The sequence below is a fragment of the Micropterus dolomieu genome, linkage group LG13, assembly GCF_021292245.1.
Source record: "Micropterus dolomieu isolate WLL.071019.BEF.003 ecotype Adirondacks linkage group LG13, ASM2129224v1, whole genome shotgun sequence".
In the NCBI taxonomy this organism is placed as follows: domain Eukaryota; kingdom Metazoa; phylum Chordata; class Actinopteri; order Centrarchiformes; family Centrarchidae; genus Micropterus; species Micropterus dolomieu.
The window spans coordinates 21278683-21306643 of record NC_060162.1 but is presented as its reverse complement, the minus strand read 5'-3'; the positions used below and the strand labels follow the sequence as shown (position 1 = coordinate 21306643).

General features: G+C 39.6%; 1 protein-coding gene across 4 annotated transcripts in view; it reads left to right on the top strand.

The window, feature by feature from the left end:
- il11ra (interleukin 11 receptor, alpha) overlaps positions 1 to 26491 on the top strand; it is a 50394-nt gene extending 23903 nt beyond the window's left edge. The window contains exons 2-13 of one of the 4 annotated variants that reach the window (XR_006827760.1): positions 8336 to 8432; positions 13554 to 13620; positions 14134 to 14300; positions 15056 to 15170; positions 15355 to 15518; positions 16654 to 16817; positions 17086 to 17230; positions 18907 to 19014; positions 20463 to 20565; positions 20719 to 20798; positions 21539 to 21711; positions 21869 to 26491. Coding sequence is in view for 3 of the 4 variants with exons in the window: in XM_046066218.1 (XP_045922174.1) it covers positions 8336 to 8432; positions 13554 to 13620; positions 14134 to 14300; positions 15056 to 15170; positions 15355 to 15518; positions 16654 to 16817; positions 17086 to 17230; positions 18907 to 19014; positions 20463 to 20565; positions 20719 to 20797 (1209 nt within the window). In the remaining variant the exon portion in view is untranslated. Of the gene's footprint in view, positions 1 to 8335; positions 8433 to 13553; positions 13621 to 14133; positions 14301 to 15055; positions 15171 to 15354; positions 15519 to 16653; positions 16818 to 17085; positions 17231 to 18906; positions 19015 to 20462; positions 20566 to 20718; positions 20799 to 21435 lie in introns of all 4 variants that reach the window. The other 3 variants (XM_046066220.1, XM_046066218.1, XM_046066219.1) reach the window with 3 other exon arrangements.
- Positions 26492 to 27961: the final 1470 nt, after the last annotated feature.

Sequence of the window (27961 nt, the reverse complement as noted above, 5' to 3'; positions counted from 1 at the left end):
ATACAGGGAGCCAAGCTTTTTCTGAGGAGCTTTACATATGGAAATACAACACACACACACACACACACACACACACACACACACACACACACACACACACACACACACACACACACACACATATCCGTCAGCAGTGTTGTTATCCCCTGGAAAGGTCAGACTGCCATGGTGTGCAGTGGTTGCCATGGTGGCCGGGGTAAACACACCAGAGCCATTGTAGTCCGCCCCCACCATCTTGGCTTGACCTATGTTGTTGGTATAGTGCATGTATACACGCAGAGACACACAGAGAGCCCATACTCTCACATACACAGTAACACTGTGTTCTTTCACACACACATGCACTTAAATCAGTTAGGTTAGCTAAACTTATCATAATTTCCTTACTTTGAGCACAGGTACCCACAATGACACACAAATACACACTGGTGACCGGCAGTAGGCAAAATGAAACATCAGTCATGGTTAATCGTTAATTTACGACGCAAACTAATGTCCTGTTCTCATGAACAGGACATCCTGTAATAACGTGTTATGTCACAGTGTTTAGATGTGTGTGCATACAGAAGATGTTAAAAACTGACTGAATAGACTTTAATCTGATTTTAGAGATGTTTGTGTGTATTTTCAGTAGCCTGTTTTTCAACTTTTTGCATCTCTTAAAGCCTACATTTCTGCCCATCTGTTCGATTTTATATTTTAGCCCCCTGACTTCTGCCCCCCACCTCCCCTCCCATCCCCACCACTCTTTTTTCCCTCCTTTTCTCTGTCTTTCTCGGCTCACTGTCTTGCTTCTTCTCTTGTAAAGCTGGGATGAATGTGCAGTGGCATGCCAGAGTGTGAGTGACTCACCATGTGGGATTGTGCTGCCACACAGACTGACTAAAAGAGAGTCCTTTCGGATTGGATTGCTCATTGTTAGTGTGCGCATACCTCATTTAACTATGAAGTCTTCTTCTGCCTTTCCTCGGCCGTCCTGTTTCTAACTATTCTTTTCTCAGTGCTTTTTTGTGTGACTTTAGTCAGGATACCTTGCCTTTGACCCTTGACCTCGTCATTACTGTTGGCTTGGAAGGAATTCTTTTTCACCCAGGAATTTCAGCATGTTCTTTTTCTGCAATCATTTTAATCACTCTGGTTGTGGTTCTGGACTGGTCTGCACAAATAGGAGGAATTTTATTTTCAAGAACAAATTGTGTATTTGGCTCTGTGCATGTGGGAATACTTGCATTATGGGTGCATCCTGGTGACAATATCCATGGCTACATTCCCCTGTCTATTCTGGTTCTTGAAGGAAGAGTTACAGTAGGAAGGTGACTGGTGTGAGGGAGTCACATAATAGGCTTGTGATCACACACACACACATTATGTGGAGTATTGAAATTTGAGGAGCTCATAATGGTCCCTGGCATTGTTATCCTACTATTTGCAATTATAATATGTAACATGGTGGCTATTTTTCATTGAGGATTGTATTTCAGTAGCTAGCAGGCTAAGCATACCACCGTGCAGGTACCTTTGGGGCGTCATAGCCCGCCATAGACATGTTTACACTGGATGAACGTGTGGTTTTTCACATTTAGCTTCAGAAAGACCTCTTCCAGCTGCTGAGGTAAGTGGTTTGTGGTAATATCAGGCTTGCAGAGATTCCTGAAGGAATTACATTGATAGACTGAGCTCAGCTGTATCTACTCTGGTTTTACTGAAATGTCGTGAGTCTGTTTCTTTTGCATCAGAGGAAAAACATCATATGTTTGCAAGTCCAACACGTCTTTGAGAAGACTGTTCAGATTAATTTCATGTTGAGTGGAAAAGAATCTACCTGACACTAGACTTTGAGAAAATTAGTTGAGTACATGTGGTTTCACTTTGAGGGATATGATGCTCTTCTTAGGAATTAGATAAAACTGACACAGCAGAAATTAAAAAAACCTTTTTCTTATGTTCTTGTTTTTTCAGTCTTCAGTCGTGTCTCAAAGCTTTCAACTGGCTCCGTCCAATAGATAGTAGCACTCCTGCAGCCTGCTGCACAAACATTCAAACTTTTGACTTATTTTCCCCAAAATACCAAAAGACAAGGGGAGTTGAATACCATATTGTCAAGTGGAAAAAAAAGCTAAGCAGAGAGATAGCATTCACTGTATCAACGCTAGTACCCCTGGTTTGGTCTTTTCTTTGGATGAGGGATCACAGTTTGGGTTTGATGGTCCTCTAACATCTAACATCTGCCAGTAATACCTACACATTTTTGAGTGGAACCTGATACAGTCAATCTATACATGCCTCTGTATTTATTAAATGCACACACACACACACACACACACACACACACACACACACACACACACACACACACACACACACACACACACACACACACACACACACAGATCCATCATACACAGCAGCACTATTAGAAAAAAATCTTATGCAAGAAGTCAACTGACATTCAGATATGAACGGGATCATGTTGCTTAAGGACGAAAGGACAGATTAGCACTGTGCTCTCACGGAACAACATTGTTCTCAAGTGTTAGGAAAGGAGCATTAGAAACCTTTGTGTAAATATGTTTACTGGACCTTGAACTGTCTGGCATTAGAGATGGAAAATAGAGTGCCTGTGCAGGAAAACACACACACACACAGAGGGAGAAAATAGACCACTAAAGATGGTGAGAGGGAGGTAGAGATAAGAGAGCAAATGGGAAGAATTAATAGAATGGAAAAATTACATGGGAGTTGAGGAAAGGTACACGAAGGTACAGGGAGATGCTGCCTGCATTTTTTTCTGATCTCTAGTTGCTCTGGAGGAAAGCAGGAAAGGGAAGAGGGTAAGCCATTATAAAGTGTGACATAAATATGTTTACTGAACCTTGAACGTTCTGGCATTAGAGGGATGGAAATCTTAACCAAGGACTGACCGCAGAGTAGAGTGGGAGGAGAAAAGTCTGTAGTCCAATGAAGGCCACAGACTGAAACTGGTGGACAGAGTCCTTGGGAGTTACCATCACTCTTGACTTTGCAGACAAGCATCTAAATCAATATTCCCTCAACCCATTTAAGCCCATCAACACATATTTACTGTTTATTCACTAGAGGGTTTTCCAGAGGCAAAAAATAACCTCTACTTGTTTATTTCTTGTCATGCATAGGAAGGCCATTTCCTACTCACAGTCAATATGAAAGTCCCTGCAATGTCACATTAACATATCATAACTGGTACACTGCTATTTTAGTTGGACACACAGAGGTATGTTAACTTGTTAACGGGTATTGTATTGTTGTCTTTGCACTTGTTGAATTTGTTGATAATAATATTTATTTTTAGAGCACTTTGTAACTTGTTTTTGAAAAGTGCTCTACAAATAAATATTATTATTAACTTGTCTTCCTGTTAAACAAAATTGTTCTTTTGACTATCAAATGGTCGTCACTTGTAGGCTGAACAGGTGGCCCAAAATATTTTGTAGCTTGCTCGACAGCTGTAGTCTGCTTGGACTCATGGAATGGAATCACTCGAAAACATGTTTAAAAGCGTCTGAGAAGCTTTTCAGGCCACTCCTGCAGCAAAGTCCACACCTCCACCGTTGATCCATTCGTTCCACAACAGAGCCAAACACTCAATCTATTGGTGAGGTGAATGCACAATCAGCAAATTTAAAATCATAATTGGCAGTTGTCCTGTGTCTGTGTAAATAAAGAACTGAGCAGTGTAGCAGCTGGTTTGAAGGTACAGAATGTACTGAATGTAAAGCGGCTTAAGAAAGCATGGAGTGAGGGATGGACGGAGGAAGAGGAATGTAAGCAAGAGAGGCAGACAGGAGTCGGTGAGATTCAAATTTGCTGAGTGCACTGTGTGAAGTTACAGTGCCGTAGTGGTGAATGTAACAGTGCCGTGCTACATCATAAGACACCAGTGGAAAAAGAGGTTATCTCCGCTTCCTAATAAAGTTCTCAAGAACTCTGTGTACATTTTAGGTTTTCAGTTTTTTGGCAGATGCATGTGTACCAAAATGAGGTGATGAAATCCACTATCCAGGATATCCATGTGTTGTATGTGTAATTAGCTCTTTACAATATGTTTTTAAAGCCAGGCCAAGGTGATTTAAATTGACAAATTGTACAATAATATATAAGCCATGAAACTTTTCCTACTGTGTTGAAGTTCTTAATGGTGTGTTTAATTTAGCGGTGTGACAAACTTTTTAACCTTTTAACTTGGAGTGAGAAGTAATAGAAAGCTGAACAATGAAAATGGTGGAAGATAGTGGTATTTCTAGTATTTCTAGCGCTCTCATAGTGATATAAGGAGATGAATTTAATGAACTATGTTTGCTCTGTCATGTAACACGTGTTTGGAATCTTCCCATATGTTTTTTGAATTTCTCTATTTTAAAAAACATTTTTAAACTTTAATAATCTCGCTTGACTCCAAATCTGTCTCTTTAAACTATACACTCATATTCTAAATAAACCCGTTTCACAGGCAACACTGCAGCTAACACCATCATACACTGCTGGTATGTGTTGTCCTATAGATTACTCACTGACTGATTTGCTTATGTTGTTGCCATTCTCAGTTTTCCCAACTCTTTTGTTTGATTGGGTCTCGTTTGCTTAAGCCAAAAGCCATCATCCTATTTGACTTACACAGCTGTCACATCATCACTCTTATTATTTCACTCACAACTGCGCTGTTAATCAGAATCTAAAATGTACGTACAGCACTGTTAACACTGTCTAACAACAACACATTGTCACCAGTATTTAGTCTCACAACAGTTACATAAACATAACACCTTGTTCTCCTGATGAAAAGTTGATTGTATGTATTTTATGGTTTAAACAAACAGATGATGTGCTTGGCAGCGTGTCCGCATGCTTACAGAGATGACAGAGCATACAGGTTTAATCTCGCAGACACAGTGGAAGTTTTAAAGGGAGTTTTTAGCAATGTGTTTTATGTGCAGTATATTCGTGTAGCCCAGTGTCACACACAACTGTCAAGGCAGTGATCTGTAATGTAGTTCTTCAAAATCTGCATTTGGTAGCCATGGAAACACAGAACCTGCGTAAGGTTTTGCTGCAGGTATTTCCCCCCAGTATTCAGGAAGTAAAAAGGTGTTTGAAACGGAAATGTTGATCTTTGTCTGACCTCGTGTTTTTGTGGCAGTTCCTTGTTTAAAGCAAGCAATAATTAAGAAACAGCCTTGCTTTCTCCCATCATATTGTGTGGTACAAGACACCTTGTTTCCAACCTTTGTTTCTAGCTGTCTGTTCTGATATATGGTCATGTAGGCTGTAGTCTCCAAAACAGTAGATTGGTAAAGAGTTTCTTGTCAGTACATGTGTGTTTTGTGTACAAATATTACATGAGTCAGTGTGAACCAACATGGACTAGATCTGTCTATGGATTATTCTGTCTGTGGTCTGGACTAAGGGAACCAAACTACAGGTGTGAAAGCAACTGTAGAATACAAAGAAAAAAAACACAGTAAAAACCTCCACTGCAGTTGGAGGAGATGAATTCTTCAAACACTCACTTTGTTTGCCTGCTCACCTCTCTGTACAAACCACAGTGGCTGAAGGTGACCATAAAAATGATCATGTAAGCTAAGGTATCGTCACTATGATTTTCTGCCTCCTAACTTATTACTCATCCCCCATTTTACTCTTTGTGAAGCAGAGGTTTGTTTGACATTGAAAGAAATCCTTCTTCTGTACAAACGAAGGCAGAGTGCTCCTACTGCTTTGTGCTGACTATTAGTCAACCCACAGAAAATGTCTCACCGTGTCCCTGCAGGAACAGTTAAAAGGTGCATCAAGTTGAGTAGTCTCAGAGAAATCAATACATTTTAAAGCATAATGAGACACTATTCATTTGAAATGCTGCGTGATTGCTGTTGGCTTAAAACTGATGACTGCCTTTTGTCAAGAAAACACGTGAAATGTGAAACGGGAAATGAGGCGAACCTACACATGAAACAGCTGTTTGTTATATAAAGATGGCAATTATAAAGACAAAGAACCTGGGTGAAAGAATGGATTAGCACATGCAGGTAGCAGGGACTGTCTGTGCTACAGAGAGAGCTGGAGGTGAGTAAAGTGTTTTGTGGTGGAAAAAGTAGCTGCCTGCTCTCATTGGCTGGATGTGGATGTCGAGTCGGCCGACTCTTCCAGATATTTGGCATGCTAGATATCTGGCAGACGTTGGCGATGTGTCAGAAATGTGTTGGGGAGCTGTTTTGATGCGTCGTTGAGTAGTTCATAATGACTGGCGACCGCCGATCAATCACTGATTTACTCCCGATCACAGCCTGACTGTCACCGAGCTGCAAATCGGGCTAAAAATTGTGTAGTGTGAACTAGGCTTAATGCATCGCACTGCATGTAACAAAACCACAAGAAATTATTTTTATGGGTCTTTAATCTCTCGTCACCACGGAGGTGCAGGTGCAGGTGTTGATATGTTTCATATGAGGATATCTCACGCAGCTATATAAAGAGAAGTGGCACCAGGGATAGATAAGTGTGAGGTACTTAGGCCAAAGTCACACACCCGATGCCAAACACAAACACATACACCACATCTTTCACTCGCAACACATTCATAGACCTGCTTTTTGAAACACACACACACACACACACACACACACACACACACACACACACACACACACACACACACACACACACACACACACACACACACACACACACACATACACACAGAAGGAGAAGGAGAAGTTTCCAATGTCAGGAGTTCACATCTTTTTATGTTTTGAGCTGAGCCTGAGAGTACATTAATAACCAATGGCGATGTGTGGGAATAAAGAATCAGTGAAGTGTTTGTGTGTAACACAGAGCGAAACACACGCAGGAACACTATATGCTACAGTGTTTCATGGTGTCAGTGATCCTAATGAATACTGCTATCTGTTGTAAATAGCATCACATCACACTCCTATAACCCCGTTACAATTCTCAAGTGCATTAAATGCCTTCTTTATATGCTGTGTGATGTATGGAAGATTCCTTCTTAAAGGTTAAGTGTGTAAGTTATAGCGGCATCTAGTGGTGAGATTTGCAGCCAACAGCATAGTGGTCACCGCTCACCCGTTACTACTAGTAGTAGTCGACTACAGCTGCTGCTACTTATTATTCTTCCTTCTTATTCGTATCTATTCCACATATTGATGAAACACACTCCGTTTGTCCATTTGGGCTACTTTGGAAAAGGGCAGCGCAACATGGTGATGTCCATATAAGGTGTATGTAGATAGAAATGGCTCATTCTAAGGTAATAAAAACGGTCCATTATGTAAGGTCTTTATACACCACTGACAACATAGTTATGTATATTGCATTTCTGTCAGTAGGTCCTCCTAATTATCACATGTCCTGCACTCAGTAAGAAGACATTTGTTTGATATTGGTTTGATGGCAGCTCCCTGTCTGCACATGCCATTGTGAAATTGTGATAGAAATCCATGTTAGCATTGCCATTGTGAGCATGCTGATGTTACTGTGTCAGCTCAAAGCCCTCACAGAGCTGCCTGCATGGATTCAGACCCTCAAATGTCATGACAGTGTAGCTTCATTTTATTAGACTGAACTGAAATGAGAGCGATAAGATCTGTGCCATGTACGACACGTGACCGAATACCACCACAAGACCATAGCATCATTATAAATAATACAGTATAAAAGTGTATCTGCTCTACTGGCCTCTACTTTTTAGATTGTGCATATCTTGGTTAGTTTTAGAAAATGTGTTCATTTTATTTATGGTAGAAAACTGGAAGATGATCTGTTGTCCAGCACAAGTGGAACTAAAATTTTACTTCTCCCAGAGCTTCTGGGAAAGAGCCAGTGGAAACAAAAAATCATTTCCAACATATTTATCCTCTGTTTTGTTCTCTTTTTATTGGGGAAATGTGTTTTTCATTTTTGATAGATTTGCAAAAAAAAATCCCACTAGTCAGAGATAGAGGCTACCAGTTCTCCTGACCATTGTCTATGTATTTTTTTGGCAATACTAAGGAAAAAGCAGACACAGTTTAATTTGTGAAGTGATTACCTGCAACATGTTGCTACCAAGCAATTTTTACATTTGTACGTAGTTGCTATAGTGAGGAAATTGCCCAAAAAGAGAAATTCTGGCTGTTGTCCCAAACATTTTTCTTTTTATACCAATTTACTTGTACAAAATGGACTCAAAATGATGACTATGATAATGCTGCTGCTGTTGTTAATGCTTAGTGCCAAACCTTTTAGGCTTTAAAATGAATCTTAATCATTATGCCTGCTCTTTCCCATCCCTCTGTTTCTGTAGATGCCAGGCCTTTTTCCCAGTCCTGTGTGTCTGACAGTCATCTGGTTTTTATCTTGGTCACTGCGTCCCAGTCGTGCTCAGATTTGGACTGATGAAGGTAACACACGCACACGCATGCATGCACACCACGCAGAAAGACATCACATACACATAGAAACAAACCTCCTGTTAAGGATCAGGCATGGACTCTGTTGTGAACTATTTTGGGCGCTCTTGACTTATCTTGACTCAAAAGTACTTCTCTTCTCAGATCTAACTTTACTGTGGAAGAAAGGAGGGAGGAAACATCCACATTTTAGAATAAAAGTGGATACAGTGCAGTTTACCATAAAACACTGAAATGTTTTTACAATCAAAATCTTGATCTGAGATTTTCTTTTCTTGTATGAACACATTATTTTATATTTTTATGGTCCTGGTGTTGAGTTTTGGCTGTGCAACTTCATAATTTTTTATATTTGAAATGCAATTCATGTTTTTTGGATTAGCACTCCGCAAGCAAGAATTCTATTGTTTTGTTTTTCTTTTTTGCCTCACACTCTTCTTTCTTTAAAAGGCTTTTAAATCTTCCCCCTTTCTTTTGTTTGTGTCCGTTCTACCTCTCTCTATTACTGTATCCCTTTTTTAAACTAGCTAGATGAATCCTCCAACAGTAAGAAGACTTGCCCTTAGCTATTCAGGTGAAAAGTTTCCCTTACCTTTAATTTTACCCTACAACATCTCCAGGGTCCGTTTTCATTGTTTGGAAAGTACTGAGTTTCATCCAGCTTGCAATTTCTGTGTCCACCCTGACATTTGATTTCATTGTCAGGGCAAACTTGCAGCCTTCCTGTGTGCATTTGTGTGTGTGGATATGTCTGCTTAAATGCATGTTTGTGTGCATATGTGTGTGGTTTTCTGTATTTGTGTGTGTGTGTGTGTGTATGCATGTGCACATGTCTGGGCCCTTTTGCCAGAGGTAGAATCAGATATGAGTGGAACGCTGCGGGTTTGGGGAATAATGTACTTCACTGCCAATAAAACATGAATACACACATTCAGACCAGCCAACTCTACACTGCACCAAGGCTCCATGTAACACACACACACAAGGAAACAGTGGGAGGGTGTGTTTTCAGTGGTTAAAGGGAAAAAGAAAATCTATTTATAATGGGCGAGAGAAGCATTGAATAAGAAGATTGAGACAGAGGGAGATTTTAATAATATGAACTGATAATTAATTAAATTTTTAGAACTCCAGTATTAGTTGCCTGGTTGTGCGGACACATTTTTTCTCTGCAATAAATTAGGTCTGAATGATTTATTGTTTTAATATTGAAATTGCAAGTGCAGTTTTCAAAACGCAAGAGTCAAGATTTTAATTGCTGTTAATTAAATAATTGTTGTCTTAACAAACAAAAGAAAGTGAAAGTTGTGCCAGCGACTGTTGGGTTCACTTCGCTATGACAACTGTTGCTGGTAAACTTAAGGTAATTCTATGAGTTGGCGAAACAACAACATTCTTGGGTTTTTCCTCTGGTTATGATGAGAGGATTGGACTCTGTCTTGTCATTGTTCATAAAGACCAACATAAGTTTTCTTGTACATATAACCAACTAGGTGATCAACAGGTCGCTAGCTAGTAGGCTTCTTCTGATTGGCGATTGGATCGGTTATCAACGAGTGAAGGGATGATCAGCGATTGTTTTTTTATGTGTCGATATTAAGGCGATTTTTATTAACTCACTGTCAGAACTAAGATGACATAAAAAGTTTGTAGATTCTGTACCCCACTGCAGTGTTTCCCATTCACTGATTTATTTGTGGCAACACGACAATTAACTTTTTGGCTCACCTGCCAAGGTGACTGACAGATGAAAAAATCTACCGCCCAAGCATATTTTTTTACTACAACAATAAATTGCCTTTTGTGTCACATAAATATTTGTTTCCGTCCTTTTAATTGAGATAATAAGTTATTATGTCAAATACAAACTTAAAGAATAGGAAATTTGAAGCAAAATTATATTATTGCTATTAAATGTACTTAAAACATAACAGTAAATTGTTTTATAAACTTACTATATGCATATTAATGATTCAACTTAAATCGCATTACTGCTCACACTTAGTCATGCTTTATCATTCAACTTAAACCTCCTACAATCCCCATCTTCTGGCCTCCTGGTTCTGACAGAGTCCTGGTGCCACAGCATCACAGCTTTTGTGGGATCAACAGTTTTTATACAGCATATAGATCATTCTCCTTGATCTCTGGGGAGGACAGCAGGACCATTAGACGATCTGACAGTGTACCAGGCACTAGACTGGACCTCAGACTAGCCAGCTAAAATCTAAAAACAGTCCCTGTACAACTTTTGTAATTGGCTCCAAACACTAGCAGCTTTCACGCTGCCTTATTTCACGGAGGTATGCAGGCTCGCTGCACTTTATGAAAGTTACCGAGTAGACTTTATCGGCCTGTGAGCATGGAAATTTGCTGACAATAACGAGACAGAAAGACTCAACGATCTGTTTGTGGTTTGTGGTTCCTGTAAAGCCGGACCGCTGTGTGACAGCACACATGGTTGCGGGGTAAAGGCCTTTTTACACGGGAACAAACTTTTGTTCAGTGTGAATAAGTGAATGCGACATATATGCGGAGATTCTTTCCGCGTTGATCTCCGTATAAAGCGGCAACAATCTCCCCTCTTTCCCTCCCGACTCCTGTCCCTCAACGCCCACCCCTACAAATCTATGCCAATCAAACACCGGTAACATGAAAAGAACATAAACAACAACCCTAATCTGCGTGTTACATGATAAATAAATGAATAGATAGATGAAAATAGAGAAGCTCGCCCAACCCTACAAGCTAGTAGTTTGAAAGTTGTTGAGTGTAGACAACAGACAGCTGGATGAAAAGAGCTGCTGGACTCTCATAGTTTTTTCTTTAAGCAAATGATAACACTGTTTAAAGCTTGTCACCTTTAAGTCTCTAAATTGAGACCTCCAGAATGTGGGCCTGTGAAACCGCTCGTCCTGTCACTCTGAAGTTAATGTCAAGCAGCTACAGTGCAGAGCAATTAACAGCCTGTAGATGTTGTCAGTTTGATATCAAAACATTATCAGGCGACATTCCTGTAGTTTAATTTATAGAAAATAAATCACAACACTGGTCAGAAAAATTTCAATTTGATTATTTTCCTTAAATCTAAAACTAAAATGTCTGGTGTGCTCACTTTTAATTTTACCTCCCAATAAGTAGTAGAGGTAAGTTTTTACTGACAACCTGTGTGAGTGTCTGTCTGCTCTATATTGTGTCTTTATAATGTCACACAGCTTCGTTTACAGTGGCCTGTAAATAACAGCTTGTCTTGGTAGCTCAACGTTATTAACCATGCCTTGTGTATATGATAAATTGTTTACTATATACACCACAACAGAATGAACATGGTTCCATTTGTCTCAGCAGGATTCATTGTCCTCCTTTCTGTGCGTATTTGTCTCCTTCCCTCAAAAATGTAAATGCAACCACACGTGGAACACGTTGCTGCTCTTTTCCCCAGCTGTTTCATTTAGTGCAGCCAGTAAAACAGCAGCAGCAAGCCAGAAAAGTGAGCTTCAGATGTCTGTGAAAGTATTGAATAGGGTCTCAGTTTAAGCCTTCAACTTGAGTATGTGTCAAATTTTATTTAGGATTAACCTAGTTGGTCCCTGAAGGGCATGTGAGGTTATTGCAGCAGGAAAAACTAATATAAATATACCAATACAGCAAATTAAATAATAACATCCTCAAAATGCTTCCCCTCCTCCACCGGCCTGGGTTCCCTCAAGCCTACAAGTGTTATATTGTTATCCTACTTTAATACCAGTCAAACTTGTGGAGACTAAAGGTGATAAAGAGAGGTTTGTAGGAAAAATTAAGAGGAAAAACTAAACATAGACCTGGGACAAATTGTTTGTTACCAAGGGAGGAGAGGCCAGGAGTGTGCATGCCTGAGTGATTGAGGTTGAGAATTAATGAAGGTGTGTGCGTGGCAAACTGGCAGTCAAAGTGATGTTTTCCCACTCCAGATCTACTGTAAATGCCAGCATTCATATTATGGAGCCAAGTTAAACACACACATACACTCACATACAGTACTGCAGATAGCGTATCAACTTGGCAAATTGCTACAGTCACCACAAATATTTGCTCAGGTATACACTACACGTAGTATTGCTTCAAATGTACTCTACCTTCTAATTTTGCATGATGGCAAGTAATCATTTAGCAGTTGTTCTGTTCACTAAAGCCCACCAGACTGACCGTACTTGGCCTTTTGAGCTTTTTCTTCCATTTTTATACACATTAATGTTATAGAACAATCAATAAAACTACTGGGCTACGTCACGTCTGCTTGCACATTAAAGGGTTGGTTCACAATGCAGATAGCTTTGGTTGTGTGTACCCAGGTTTGGAGATAATGTCAGAAAAGTGTGCTGCCACCCCACTTCTATGGGGGTACATGTGGTTTTATCTGTGCTGCTTAAAGCTGTTTCATGGGTAAAAATAGTTCCAATTAAAATTGGAACAGTGTGGTTGCTGTAGGTGTGGTAAGTAATCATGACATTTCCCCTGCTGATTTTTACAAATCAATTTTTTTTAGATATGATCACCGCAAACAAAAACTGAAGCCTTATGGAACAGGAAGTTGGGTCTTTGTGAAGTTAAGACTGGAAGGACTATATGATGATGAATCTTCTGCAGTCAGTGAATCATTGTTATGGACAGGCTAACTGATCAGCAGCACTAGTAATTGTCACATTATAAGGGCACATTTTTCCAATGTTAATATAATTTTTTTCTAAATCTTTAAGGGTAAAACCTATATATTTTGTTCTTATCTTTTTAAAATGCTTAACTGCTTTGTCTTTTACTTAAGGGGCTATAAAGTAGATTTGCTGATATAGAGTTATATCATTTTAATTGTGATGATAAACTTTCAGAAAAATAAAACACACTGGAGCAGCTTTATACTGTGTGCCAAAGTCTCTTCAGCCTAGAGTCTGCAGGATCACTAACCTTGTATGGTCATGTTATTGTGGTACTGTTGACTTTACAGTAAACGGTGGCGCTTAAATCACATTAATACAGACAATGCAGACGCATGGGATGTCAAATTATGCAGTGTGCAGATGGTGTAAACCAGACAACAATGTGCTTTAATATTTTATGCGATGTCTGTGTTTCCAGTGTCAGGCGTGCAGTACGGGCACTTGGAGTCAAATGTGACACTGGCATGCGGGAAGTCACAAATCAGGTAAGGAAAGAAAACTACTACCTGTGTAGCTTAAAGTTGTGTTTCTTTGTCCCGTAATGACAACGAGACATTTCCAGCCCAGTCATATGGGAGTTTGAAAGTAGCTGCTAAATGTCAGTAAACAAGACATATTGAATTTTTAGTCAGAGTGACGGTAGTGTTTTGAAAGTTAATTAGCAATCTAACCATATTCATATACTCAGTTATGCACTTTTTTTGTTTTGATTGAACCTGGACAAAATGTCATTTTTAATGGTGGTCTGACAACAGAAGAAAACTTGCGTGATACAAAGGGTCAAACAGTGCCTGCATTGCTAAATCAGTTGCAAAAAAGGCCAAATGTAAATTAACAGTAAGAAAAATGTGAAAGTTTTGCAGATCTAGATACCTATGATAATGTCCTTTAAAGACTTTTGTTCTTGTTTAGGTCTTGTGGTTGAGCATAAGGCTTAAAGATCCGTGAAGGAAGTCCTCACAAGCGTAATAACTAAACTCTAACGTGTGCCCGACCAGGTTACCTGTCGTATGGCGTCTCAACTACAGCTCAGCATTGCCATGGCACAAAGTGACATCGGATGGAGCCTTAGTCCTGCTGCACGTCGACCACTCGGCGCAGGGCAACTACAGCTGCTATGACAACCAGGGGTTTCTCCTCCACTCTGTCAAACTCAGGCTGGGCTGTAAGTATTATTGTGACTTGTCCAGGCTCACAGCGGCTAATCTAGGAGCTATTACACGTTTAACAGCTCTTCCCTATTATGAGTCTCTCGCCATGACTGCAGCTTTTAAAAATTCTTCCCGTTCGGTCTTTGCAGCAAGAACAGACCTTTGTCCCCCGTGTTTTAGCCCCTACATGCAGAGACAGCTTTCTCGTCCCTCACAGTTCAGTTCTTTTTTTTTTCGATAATTCAGCATAAAAGCATACTCAGACATTCTCATCTTTCTCTTGTATTCGTCTCAACATACTTTCCTGTATGTTTCTCACTTGTCTCTTTCTTTCTGTCTCTCCTTCCTCCCCCCCGTTTTTTAAATGAATGACTTTCCTCTCTCAGCGTCTAATTTATGTTGGCTCTCTGGCTATAGCAAGACATCTTATTACTACAGTGATAGTCAGAACAGAGCTGCTGGTCTTCAGAGGAAACCGGTCTTATTGTCCGTGACATAGACAAAGCCCTCCACTTCCTGTAAATGTCTCAAACAGGAAGCGGCTCCCTAAGTGGGCTTCCTTTTGAGGGACGGGGAGTTTTCCATGATACTGGCCAAGCCTCCTGAAGTATTTTGGTTTCATTTTAGGGGACACCATGGCACAGAGCTGTTAATTTTGGACTTGAGGACAAGACAGAGAAACCTTTTAAAATATTACATTTAATAGGGCCCTTAAAAAAAACTACGTGTCTGTCCTGAAAATGAGCTCTGTCTGACTCCCCTTTCCCAGATCCCCCTGGGCTGCTAAGCGTTTCCTGTCATGTGCCCAATCACACACACGTCCGCTGCTCCTGGGTGGAATCGGTAAAGACGTTCCTGCCAACCAAGTACAATGCCTCCTTCAGGTAAGAGTGAGTTACTGCAAGTGAAGCAGTAACGCCCAAGGTCACATTCAGAATGGCCTATGAAGAAACTAATTATAGTGCATGTGCCACAGAGTCATATTTTGCATGTAGAGTGTATAGAGTCAGATCCCAATGTGATCCCTGTTGGCTTCAGCATTCAGATGTGTTTTGTCTTGTTTTCAAGGGGGAATGGTCAGGAGTGGAGGCCATGTGTCTTGGACATCACTCGCAAGCACTGTGATGTAGATCACCCTGCGTTCTGGCAGACCATCCATATCCTGAGAATCACAGAGAGCAATGGCCTTGGGTCCAAGACAACATATGTCCAGTTTAGGTTACATGAGCTATGTAAGATCACATAAAACACACACACATACTCACAGACTCAACAGACAGGGGAATAGTTTATCTCCCTTTAGTGACACATTTGTATGACGATTGTTTGTCTATAAAGGACATTAGTGATTTTCACCGTTTTTTTTCTTGTTTCCAGTGCTCCGCGCCCAGCTCTACTGAAACATGCTATATCATTATTTAAAAACTACTGTTGTTATTGGCTGGAAATACTGCTGTCCAAGTCCCCTGTATTATTTTTTCCACTTGTGACTCACACTCATTTAAAATAGCTTGTTCAAACTTTGCAATTTAACTAGTACAAGCTTCATGATTAAATACCACCTCCATTGTCCACTCTCCTTCTTTTGCCTAAAATCAATAGTTACAAAGGTTCTGGTCCATATAGAACCTAAAAGAGGCATGAACTGTCAAATTTCCTTTTCACATGTCCATGCATTTAATAAACAGATTAAACTACAATAGCATTGCAAGGCGCACATCCATGGAGGCACAAAAACATGGAAGCGCAAACATGCAGATTTAAAGATAAAACAAACACCTGTACATTCATACAACACACACACCCACAGACATGCGGTCAAAATGCTACGATTATTAACGCTGCACATAACTCTTTCCGGCGGCTGTTGTGTCCGTGCCCTTTTGGTCGTCATATAATGACCTCAATTATCTTGTTTTGCTGCTTCTCTGTCTGCCTGACGTTCCTGACACTCTCGGGCAGAGTCTTGGATGTTCCTAACTGTTTTTCCTCAACATCTAGTTGCTTTTTGTCACAGTAGTTTGAAGTGCGCTTAAAAACATAGACATAGAGATTATGTAGGACACAAATCAGATAACTGATGGATATTTCGAGTAATAGCAAGGTGCTATATACCTAGAAAAATGAATAATTTAATGATTCACTTTTTAAATCCCAGCAAGAATTAAAAAAGACTGGTTCTAAAGGCAGACTAGTTAAAGAAATTGAGGATTTATATCTGAACAGGTGCTTTGGTTTCCTTTGTGACATTCTGCCCTCTTGTACATGATATTGTACATGTTATGTCTTTTTAAACAGGATGGCAACCATAGTGGAAATAATTGTGGCTAAGTCTGTCTTTCTTTCTTTCCATCTGTCTCTCCACAGTGAAACCAGACCCTCCAGAGTCAGTGTTGGTGAAGGAGCTAGAAGGCTATCCACAGAGACTGATTGTCTCGTGGAACTTTCCCTCTTCCTGGCCGCTGCATGATGCTTTCCCCCTTGTGTTTCATATCAGATACAGGCCAAAAGGCTCTATATACTGGTCAGATGTAAGTAAGCAGGGGCATTCTTCTCAACAAAATCAAGTGATGACTCTTTATGCCAAAGGATTTCTTTTTTACTGTAGATATTATATTAAGATCTTTCTGAGTCAATATATTCTTATCAAATGACTTGTCTTTCTTTTATGATGAAAGGGTCATTCACAAATCACTTTTACAAATCAAGACCCAACAAAGGACTTAAAACAACAATAGAAATAACATGCTACTTTCTTGTGCTCTCTTTCCCTGTCCTGTCTCTTTCTCCATCAATCAGATTTACTCTGAGGAGAGTCCAGTCGTGATATTTGACGCCCTGGCTGGCCACCTCCACCATGTTCAGGTTCGGGCCCGAGATGAAGTGAACTCTGACAGCCAGTGGAGTGAATGGAGTCCGCTGCTTTTTGCCAGGCCGTGGGAAGGTCAGAAAGACAATTCACAGAATGTTCATTTCTAAATGATTTGTCACGTCACGTTTATTTTTAGAGCTCATTTAAAAGCAACAAATGTGCATAAATGTGCTTAACAGAGAGATGACCCAATAAAGTTACATAAAAAGACTAACATTACTAAAGGCATAATTATAAATAACAGTAAAGGATGAAAACAAAGTAGGCATGTTGCTAGAGCTGCAATGATTAGTTGAATAATGGATTAATGATAGCGATATCTATTAATCGTTTCAGCCATTTTTCAAGCAAAAAGTCTAAAAATTCTCAAATGTGGAAGTTAGCAGCTTTTGCTTGTCTAAATATCTTAATAAACTGAACATCTTTCTGTTTTGGACTGTTGGTTGGACAAAACAAAGACATACAGTATATAGATCATAGACTGTATATAAGAGATGGATATAGTCATCATGCGTCACCTGTTGGTTTGTGGACTGCCGTTTTGAAGCCTCGAGTTTGGCTGGCCGCCATGTTGAGCTTTTGCAACCAGGAAGTGCCCAGAAGTGACCATATTTGGACAAGACGGCGTAACTAACGGCCGTGTGCGGAGCTAGCTTGCTTAGCTAGGTGCATCTGTAATTCATGTTAACTGTCATTTTAACAGGGCTGACAATTTTGTCTTAAAACAGTCTTAAAACTAAATGTACTCACCAGAGAAAGTGAACAGCCAACTCCTAATAAGCTTTTTCAGCAGTATTGGTTAAATTTACACAGTGCTATGGGTACGAGTCTGCTCTAGCCTTGTCAATCGACTTGTCAATCAGAGATAATCCCGCCCTGAAACATACTCTGCGTTATGGTCTATTTTAAAATAAATGGGACCATAATTTACTAAATGAATATCATTTTGTGTTGAAGAAGACCTGAAACTAAACTCAACAGGAAAGTGTTAACTGAGGTTATTTTTCAGGTGAGAAGTAGGGTCATTTTACAATTATTTTTAATGTAGCCGGACTTCTTTTTGCAACCAGAAGAGTCGCCCCCTGCTGTCCGTTCAATAGAATGCAGGTTTCAGGGACTTCCACGTTTGCGTCAGATCACAGACCGTCACCTGTATAAGTGGATTGGGCTTTTTTTATTACTTTTTTTTTAATTATTTTCTGTTTTATAGACCAAATGACTAATCGAGAAAATAACACTCAGATTAATCAATAGTATAAATGAACAATAGTTAGTTGCAGCCCTCCATGTTGCCCAGAGGACAAATAATATAATAATAAAAACGAGGGTGACCAGTCATGTCTTTGGAATGAAAAGCAAAAGTGAAGATTTAGGCCTAATCAGGCTGTATTTCACTGGTAATCAGTAAAGGGAGGGAGATGTGTGATCTCTCTTCATGGTACCCGTGAGGAGTCTTGTTGCTTGTAACGGTAGGCGAGATAAAGATTACTGACTCCTACTTAGAGAGAATTGCCACTACTTAAAGATCTTCACATCCTTACACAACAAGGAATTATTTTCAATGTGCAATAGATCTTAGGTGAAAGAACGGTTAAGTTGTTTGTCAAGGCTCATGCAGCAAGCACACAGCATCTAGTACTCTTACCCCCTTAGATTAGCAGTAGTTTGAGCCTTTGTGCATATTCATTGTTGCTCATTTATATAAATGTGTGTGTGTGTGTGTGTGTGTGTGTGTGTTTGTACACCAGGGTACACCACCCCTGAACCTGCAGAGGAGTTCCCGTCGGAGGACAGTTTTACAGACTGTTCCATTCCCGACAACACAAAACCTGAAACCTCCACTGCAAAGTCCCACAGTAAGACTCCTTTCATAACTTCAAATGATAATTGCTCTGTGATTGTTTTCAGTAGCAACACCAATACTGCATGTGCTAATGTTGTAGCTCAACAGAAGTGCAATTACTGTTATTATGATTCTGCTACTTCCTCCATTCCAGTCATTTTGCTACTGATACCAATGCTTCTACTATTACAAGTTATACCACTGCTAAAAGCACAGATTCTCTACTGCTGTTACTACTACTGTAATTATTCCTGCTGTATTATGTTTACATCTACTACTACAATGCTATCATTTATCATTATTATCAGCCATCATTTCTAGTGTTACTACTACCGTAACTACTACTTTTACTAGTGCTACCAGTAGTGCATTTAAGTCCCTGAAATAAAATGCTTCAAAGTCACCCATTAAACGGTCAGCATGTTCACGCCATTATTTGTCCTTTTTCGACAGCAACAGGAGGCCACATCAGTCATTAATGGAGCAATAAGGCATTATTTATAGTTATTACACTCTACATAGAACAGTGCAAGTACATTGTGTCGGGCTTCATCGACCAAATTACATATAAGTGCAGTAAATTGTACCTGCAGGGTATTACGTTCTCTACAGTATGTGCCTTGGATGAAAAGTCAAGTACATAGCAGCTCATATATACATGGGCAAAAACACTGGAAAATGTAGTCTTCAGTTGCAAGCACGCACATCTCAAATATACAGACGCAAGATGTGTAAAGCAAGTACCCACACCCACATACAGTATACACAAGGAGACAGTTTTGGCAGTAGAGTAGAGACTGAAAGTCACTGTGAGTGACGCCGTCAGATTTCTTTTAGCTGGTCTGCTGTGAACCAGATGTGTGTGTGTGTGTGTGTGTGTGTGTGTGTGTGTGTGTGTGAGAACTGTCATTTGCAGATGCGCCCATAAATTCTCTTTTAATCTCGTAAATACCAAGTGTTTTTGCACATTCTATCTTTAATGTGTGCGTCTCTGCTGATTTCTCTTTTTTTTTTTGCTTTGAAAGAGAGTTGTTTACTCCTCAGTATAGTCAATGCATGTTTGTGTGAAAGCTATAATGGCAGATTTAAAATTAACTTCTCACCAGAGAGTAATTAAATCAAAGAACACACACAAACATAGAAGATGAAAGGACATGCATATCTTTGCAGGTTTTGCTTTTGTTGTTGAGTGATGACAAGACACAATCTACAGATGTGTTAAGAACTGTCTTCTTTTCCATCTTCTTCCTTAACTATATATATATTTTAGTTTAATTATCTTTATTTCACCACACATTTCCCTCTCCTATCATGCGCCTGTTCCTCTGATCTTTCTCTAACTGTTCATCTTTGATTCAGCGCTCCTCCTCTGTTGCTTTATTGCTCTCTTTCTTATTTCTCCCACCCTGCTTGTTTTGTTGACCCCCCCACTGTTGTTTTCTTCTCTATTTTCCCATTCAGATCCTGTACTTGAGGATGAAGGCAATTTGGGTTTGGTGATTCTGCTGGGTTTTTTCTCCTTAGTCGTCCTCACCACCATCCCTTCCCTCATCTTTGTTGTGTGGTAAGACACAAACACACACCACACATCCCACTTCCACAGGCCACAGCTGTGTTCTCTCTCTCTCTCTCTCTCTCCTCTCTCCTCTTGTATTTTGCAAAGCCTGGAATTTTTTACATTTTTGGTTGGTGTTAACTTATTATTTTATATTTCCAGGATGAGGCAGAGGCGGCGCGATCATGTGACCAAACAGGAACTCACATCCATGGTCAAGATGAAGTCCATGCCAATCTAATGTGAGACACACATGTACCTAAGACATTGTTTCATCTTGAGCATTTTGGTTTTGTTTTGAGTTTGAAGTTGAGGTGAGGTTTGTGTCGGATTTAAATTCCCTCTCACACTTTGCCCAACTTGTGTTGTGAATCTGTTGAGTTCTCACCGATCGCCACACATGGTTGTTTATGTTCATAGTTCAGCTTGTTTGGCAGATAGTCTAAGACCTCTAATTAAAATCCTAATTAAGTGTCACTTTTTTAAGATTTATAACGTGACCACAAAATGCCCTCAAATGGGAGCTAAGCCAGTGAGAAGAACGTAGCAAAGCTCTGCCTTTAGTAAGAACCGAAATGGTTCAAAGTGCTGCTATAAACAACATTCAGACAAGCCAGCCAACTTGTGATTATAAGCCCAACACACACACACACACACACACACAGATTATAACCCTGTAAGTATGCCTGCATAACTCCCATCCAGCTCTGTTATTTAAATATGTGCTTTCAAGGCAGTGCTTAATTACATTATGATTTATTCATGTTTTCTAAAGTTGCCTTTTCTCTTCCGCTTTCCTCCACTCAACTCTTCCCAACTGCATGTCCCCTCTTATTTTCTCTAACCTCTCCTCCTGCTTTATTCATCAACTTTATCCAGATTTTCCTCTTCCTTCTTTCTTCTTTTTTTTCTCTCTCACTCTTCTTTATTCTCTTCTCTTCTCTGCTCTTCTTCCGTCTTTTCTCTTGTCTTCTCTTCTCAGGTTGATTTCATCTTCCCCTCCTAGTCAGCCCGTTCTAGGGCTCCTCCCAAGAGTCGGCCTCTGCCTTTACCACTGTAGAATGCTGACCGTCTGCATTTAACTACAATAACCAGAATGCATCTGCTAGAGGATCCAGGACAACAGGGACGAGCCTATACAAGGAATAATACGTGGTAGGGAAAAGTTACCCTGTATGTAAAAGGCTGAAAATAAGGCACGTTTTGCAAGATTTCCCTGGACATATTCAGTGGTCACGTTTAACTGCATTATTCATAATGTATCAGCAGACCCTTGCAAACAGGGAAAACAGACCCTACTCTGTTCCTTTAGGTTCACTTCAGTGGACTGTAGGAGGGACACTGCATCAGGACATTTGAGTTCACTCACAACTAATGCTGCTTCAGGTGGACTGACTCCACAACCTCTTTGGAGAGCAGTGGCTTTTTTTTTTCTTTCTTTTTTTTTTACTTTTGAACTTTTAAGCAAAGTAAGGACAGGACATGCAGCTGCCAAACAGGAGAAAATAGGCTTTTTGTGGGAAGGGGCTTGCCTCTTCTCCCACCCAGATGTCCTCACCTTCTTTTATTTTTTTGAAATTCATTGTGAGAAGTAACAAGTTAATGTGCATCCATTTTTCGATCGACTGACCGACCGACTCAACGCTGTGAAGGAAGCATAACTTCTGCCAGTCTTTCTGTGTGCATCTGATGCCAAAGCAGCAACTACGGGCATTAAGGTCTTAGCTGTGGGGCAGAATGCAACCTGCTACTGGCTCCAGACCTGAGGGATGGACACGGAGAATAAGGTCCAGGGTGGGCAGGTTGGGTTATCTAGACTTTATTTCATTTATGACAAGTGATTTTATGTTGCATGCTATCTATGCTTGTTCTGTTAGTACAGGTGTTCTTTTGTTTCTTTTGTTATACCTCTTTCTATCCATCCACCCACTGTTTCTGAATGTGTGTGGATGAAAGGCACACATGGGGAGACAGAGAGATAAGAAAGATACTGGCCTTTCACAAACCACCAGCATTATGACATTACAAAGATACTGAGTTAGCTAGGGAATATTATATTCATACATTCAGGGATAAAAGTCAAACCCAGCCTAGATTGTCTGTTATCTTAGTGGATGACAAATCAAATTTTATTCCTAAAAAAGAGAAACTTAACACCAGGCTGAAAAATCAGTGCTATGCTGCCCTCTTAGGTTGAAGGTGGAACCACTGTTTCACCTGTAAACACAGCCAGCACCACTGATAGTTGTGGTCAGAAGTGTGCTTTGTTGCGCCTGTAACCACACCCAGCAGTGATGTCACTGAGTCCTGGAGTATACCTGTACATCACAGCAGCAAGGTGAGATGTAAAGCCGCTAGAGGTCAGCAAAAGCACGATTTTCCAGGGTTGAGTAACTCTTTAAAATGAGGATTGGACAATATCATCGTAGCTCACAGATAGTATATATGTGCATACTGTTTGTTTTGCATTTAAACTATATGCGTAATATGACAGTGTCATATTTGCTGAAACTAACAACTAGATCTTTATCAATGAATCTGTTGATTCTTTTGTCTATTAAATGTCAGAAAATCGAAGGGGGGAAAAGGTTACGTTGACGTCTTCAAATTACTTATTATGTCTGACAAAACCAAGGATATTTAATTTACGATGATATAAAACTGAGAAAAGCATTGAATCCTCCCATTCAAGAAGCTTTAACATTATTGATAAATGACTAAAACAATTAATTGATTTTCAAAAATTGAAAAGAGATTCATCAACTTTGTCACACCATCAAAGTCACTACAGTGGAAAACTCTTTTAGTTAAGTCTGTCTGTGTCAACTTGGTCACCGTAAGTTGGTGATTATTGTAAATTGTCGTGCAGATTACCATCTAACTGACATTTGTATATTGCATGTTATTACATGGATATAAAGAAATGAAACGGACAGCTTCACCATCTAGTCTGTAGCCTAAAAGAGAATTGTGCTGTTTGCAACTACAGTAAAATCAGCAGTGCAGAGAGGCCACAGCTTGGCGCTGCTTTCAGTGCATTCCTACATTTATAACAGGCCTGAAAATAAACTGTAGACTAACAGTGCCTAACAATAAACTGGTAGCAGTTTGGAAACAAACATATTCATAAAATATTCAGATATTTTTCTATGTTGTCATGTAGGAAAAGACCCAAGATGAACATCCTAAGTGGACTACTTGATTGCTGTAAGCAAATTATTTGAACAGCATTTGTATAGTAAGCTTCTTTAGCTTATACGTGTTTGATCATAGTAACCATTATCACTATAAGCAGTTTCCACTGTATGAACTTTTTTTTTAACTGCGTATACAAGGTTCATCTCTGGTGAGCCTGACAGTACCTGTAGACGATAGGAATAACAAGACAAAAGTGGACCCAAGAGCAAATTAACATTAGCCATTATTACTGAACTGTTTAAATTAGAAAAAAAGGTTACTGATAAAATCAGAAAAAGAGGTTAACAATAAGAAACACATGACAAGCTGGGGTATTTATATTAGGGGATAAAGCTAGCCAACTACAAAATGTTAAGCACTTTGTTTTCCATCAAAGTGATTAGAGAATTCATTATCCCACCTAAAAGTCCTTTGGCAAACTGTTCTCAAGAACAAGTCTCGCAGACATTTTAGCAGCGCTGCTGTTGGTCATATGGGAATGGCAATGGATGCAGAAAGTCACTGCTACCATCACCGCTTCCTCAGAAAATGGGGACAGGAGGTAAACGGTTTGTGTACAGCAGTTAGCAGCATATATTTCTGTGCACTTCATTAAACAGAGAAATAGTATGCACTACTGAGCTTGCCCTACAGTAAATTAGAATTCATGTTGATGCTTTAGTATGGTGACAATATTTGACATTTTTGGAGGCTTGTGGTAAAGTTCAGTGGGGCATTGGCACAAATCAACCACAGAAGAGGCAGCGTTGGTGAGATAAGCACAGACACGACTGATTGACAAGAGCGACACTCTCTGCACTCGTGTCTCACGTCCCGCCGACTCATGGAAAATGAATGATTTCTGGGTGGCCAGTGCTAACCGTATGAAAAGTTCCAAATACCTCCAGTACAGCATATCTGGTTTAGTTTTGCATTTGATTCCTGCGCCTACAAACCACGTGTCCTGGCTAACTGTCTGCAACAGATGGAAACAAGAGGCTCTTCTAGTTCTTTCTTTATTTCTTACCGTCTGTTAGTCTGGTGGTTACATTCTTGTTGATCCAAAGCCGTGTAGTTATCAATCGATTGACTGACTGTGTAGTTTGTATCAGAAACACAAGGTGCATCTAAGTCAAAGTATATATATTTTTTTTTTTCCCCAGTTCCCAACTGTATGTTCTCTCAAGCTAGCTCCACTTATTATGCATGGATCCAGTTGAAGCTTTTTTTGTATATTATTGTATATCACACTTTAAAAAATACATTTTGTGTATGTTATTATAAGTGATGTTTATATGTAGAGAAAAAAACATATTCTTTGGGATAGTTTCACAGACATGGTTTGTGTTCATTTGTAATAGACAAATTAGCAGTTAATAGCAGCTTTACAGCTCATTATATTATACACAAGTCAATTCTCAAACCTATTAAACCAAACATGCATTAGATTTAATTGGAAAATAAAGATCTTTCTTACAAGGAATATAATCAGAGCAACATGTATTCAATCAATACTCAAATCAGATCACCTTTTGAGGTTTATGCAGATGCAGTAGATCCAGATAACATTGCAATGTAAGAGAGATTCCCACAGAGAAATAGTATTAGCGACCGAGGATAATCCATGTCTGGGGAACGTTCCCAGCATTACGTATGTGTCTTTCTACCCAGTTATATGAAGCTGTGTTACTGTACGATTACTGTATGGACAAAGTGTTTACTGAGTTCGTCTTCATCCGACTTGCTTTACTTTAGTGTTCAATTTTATTCATTTCTTTATTTGTCTTTTTTGCTCCCCACACCTGATCTTGAAATCCTGTGGCAACATTTACAGAAGAAGTAAAACTGTTTCATTTTCAAATATCTGGCAGCTGATCTTATACTCTCTTTAAATTAGAGAAAGAAGTGTGTAGATAGATCAGATCAAATAGGTGTGAGCTACTATCTGAATTTTTAGAGCTTGTGCAAGCAAAAACATTTACGTGCAGCAAAATGTTAACATGACTCAAAATGACACCTGTTCATTCTTTTAAAGTGGATTTGAAAATGGTTAACTTGCAATGGATGGGCCACTAACGATTAATTTTTTTTTTTATCATCATAAAACCTCCCATGCTTTTCCAGGCCTTCAAGGTCTTAAAGTGACTTTGAATTGACAAAATGAACAGCTCCGTTATTGTAACTTGCATGCGGTTTGATACAGCATAGCTATAAAATAAAAGTAAAATAGTAGATGGGATGTCATGCTATGTGTGCTCTAACATCACATCAGAGCCACAAAGTTAATATTTTCCGATCTAAACAGCAAAATTAAAGTCAGAAATAAAATAATAATTCTCTCCGTTAAAAATATTTAACACTTTGCTCAGTCAAATTTTTATAAGCATCCATAATCCATCCAAATTTTATGTGGGCCATGTGCAGTATTAGTGACTGTTCACCCTGTTTTTGAGGATCTGTTTCCTTTATAGCATGTAACGGTCAATTGCCGCGTTTCTGTTTCACTCTAGTGGCGTTTTCTCTGTTTTTGTGGACTCACTTGTGGTATTCTCAGTCTTTATATGTTCCTCTGCAGTATGTGATAGCAGATGGAGCCTGTTGGGTTTTGGTTCTTATAACTCAAATTACACTCAGGCATCCATTCTCAGATGTACATAGTACTTTATGTGTACGACAGATATCACCATAAGCTGTTTTTGTTTTGTTTTTTCCCCTCTCTCCTTGTATGTGTCTGTGAAATAAATACTATTTTATCACACTTTGCAGCTTCTGGGTATTTTGGTAATCTCTACCTCATGGTGCACAAGCTGTTCTTACATTCTTCTTAAACTAAAACTGCACCTGTGTTTACATGAGAAACATATTTGGTGGTTGGTGGTAATGTTTGTGATAAACTGTCCAAAACATTTCAAATATTGTGCAAAAAAAAAACTTTATTCTTAATCTGAACAAATAAGCCGTCTCTTTCTCACACTTTTAGTATGGTTTGTGCTCCCATTCTCAATAAATGTAAAACATTTCCCCTAAAGTTGCAGTCTCTTTTAGAAAGTTCCCATGATCTGATTGTGACTGTGTGGTGAATCCCAAAATGCTCAAGCCGGCGTTTGTAAAAAGGGCCTTTAAACATGCACAACTGGAAGGAAATTGCCTTGGTATTCTGGCTCCACTTCCATTATGGCAAACATGTTGTCATGCAGGCTTTAGCGTCTTCAGGGTCCAACTTTCGAAATTACTGGAGTATGATTCTTTATTGTTCTGCTGGTCGTCATTGATGCGAGGTGGACCACTTAGATGTCTTTGTAGATGAGGAAATCTTTGCTGATTTTTTGCTGAAATTATTTCCTGTTTTTTGAACCATTCATAAGCCTTGTGCTGGTGGTCGCACATTTAAAGTCAGGGGAGCGTGGTTTTATGTAACTTTGTGCAACTCTGACTCAGACCAACTGCTTTCCTCCTGATGTATTAAGGATATTCCCAATTAGCGGTAACAGTTCAGCACAATGCCTCTGAGAGAGACCCAATACAAGTACTCCGCTGAAGTGCAGCACCACATCCTCTTCAGCCCTGATGAGTGAGGATGTGTAACCTTTGCTTAACAGCAGTCAAATGGCACATTAAATGCAAACTAAAGTGTAGGGTAACGTTTGAGCAAGTGGGTAAGCGAGGAGTCACAAAAGTCAATTAGCTAAAGCAGTAATGCCAGGATGAGGTAAATTCTATGCTTTCCAGATGGCACATAATGGGAACATAACAGTTTCTATGTTCCCCAGTTCTAAGGTTAGGAGTTTGGCACCCTGGGAACATAGATATTCTCCCGTTAGTTCATAAGTTGTTGTGTTAACCTCTATATTCATAAACTGACATTACTCACACACTTTATAATTGTTGCTAAAATCAGAAGTACCTTAAATACTGACAAGAATAAATGTTCTGCTCAGTGCTGTATTGTTTTTCTGGAGAACAACAGATCTTAAGGGGCCAAGCTGAAAAGCATATTCCCTACTAAACATACATTTATTCAGTCCATTTTCCTTCCAACCAGCTGTTTGCTGAAGAGAGTTAAATATCATATGCGAAATATGTCTGTTTATGCCAAGGGCGCCGTCAGTGTAGAAATGAGCATCTCTGCCTTTTCTACAGTGGATTCATGTACTGACAATCTCTCCCTCTTAATGTCAGGACACAACGGCAAGTTGAGAAAGACTCCTGATTCTGAACAGCTGATGCC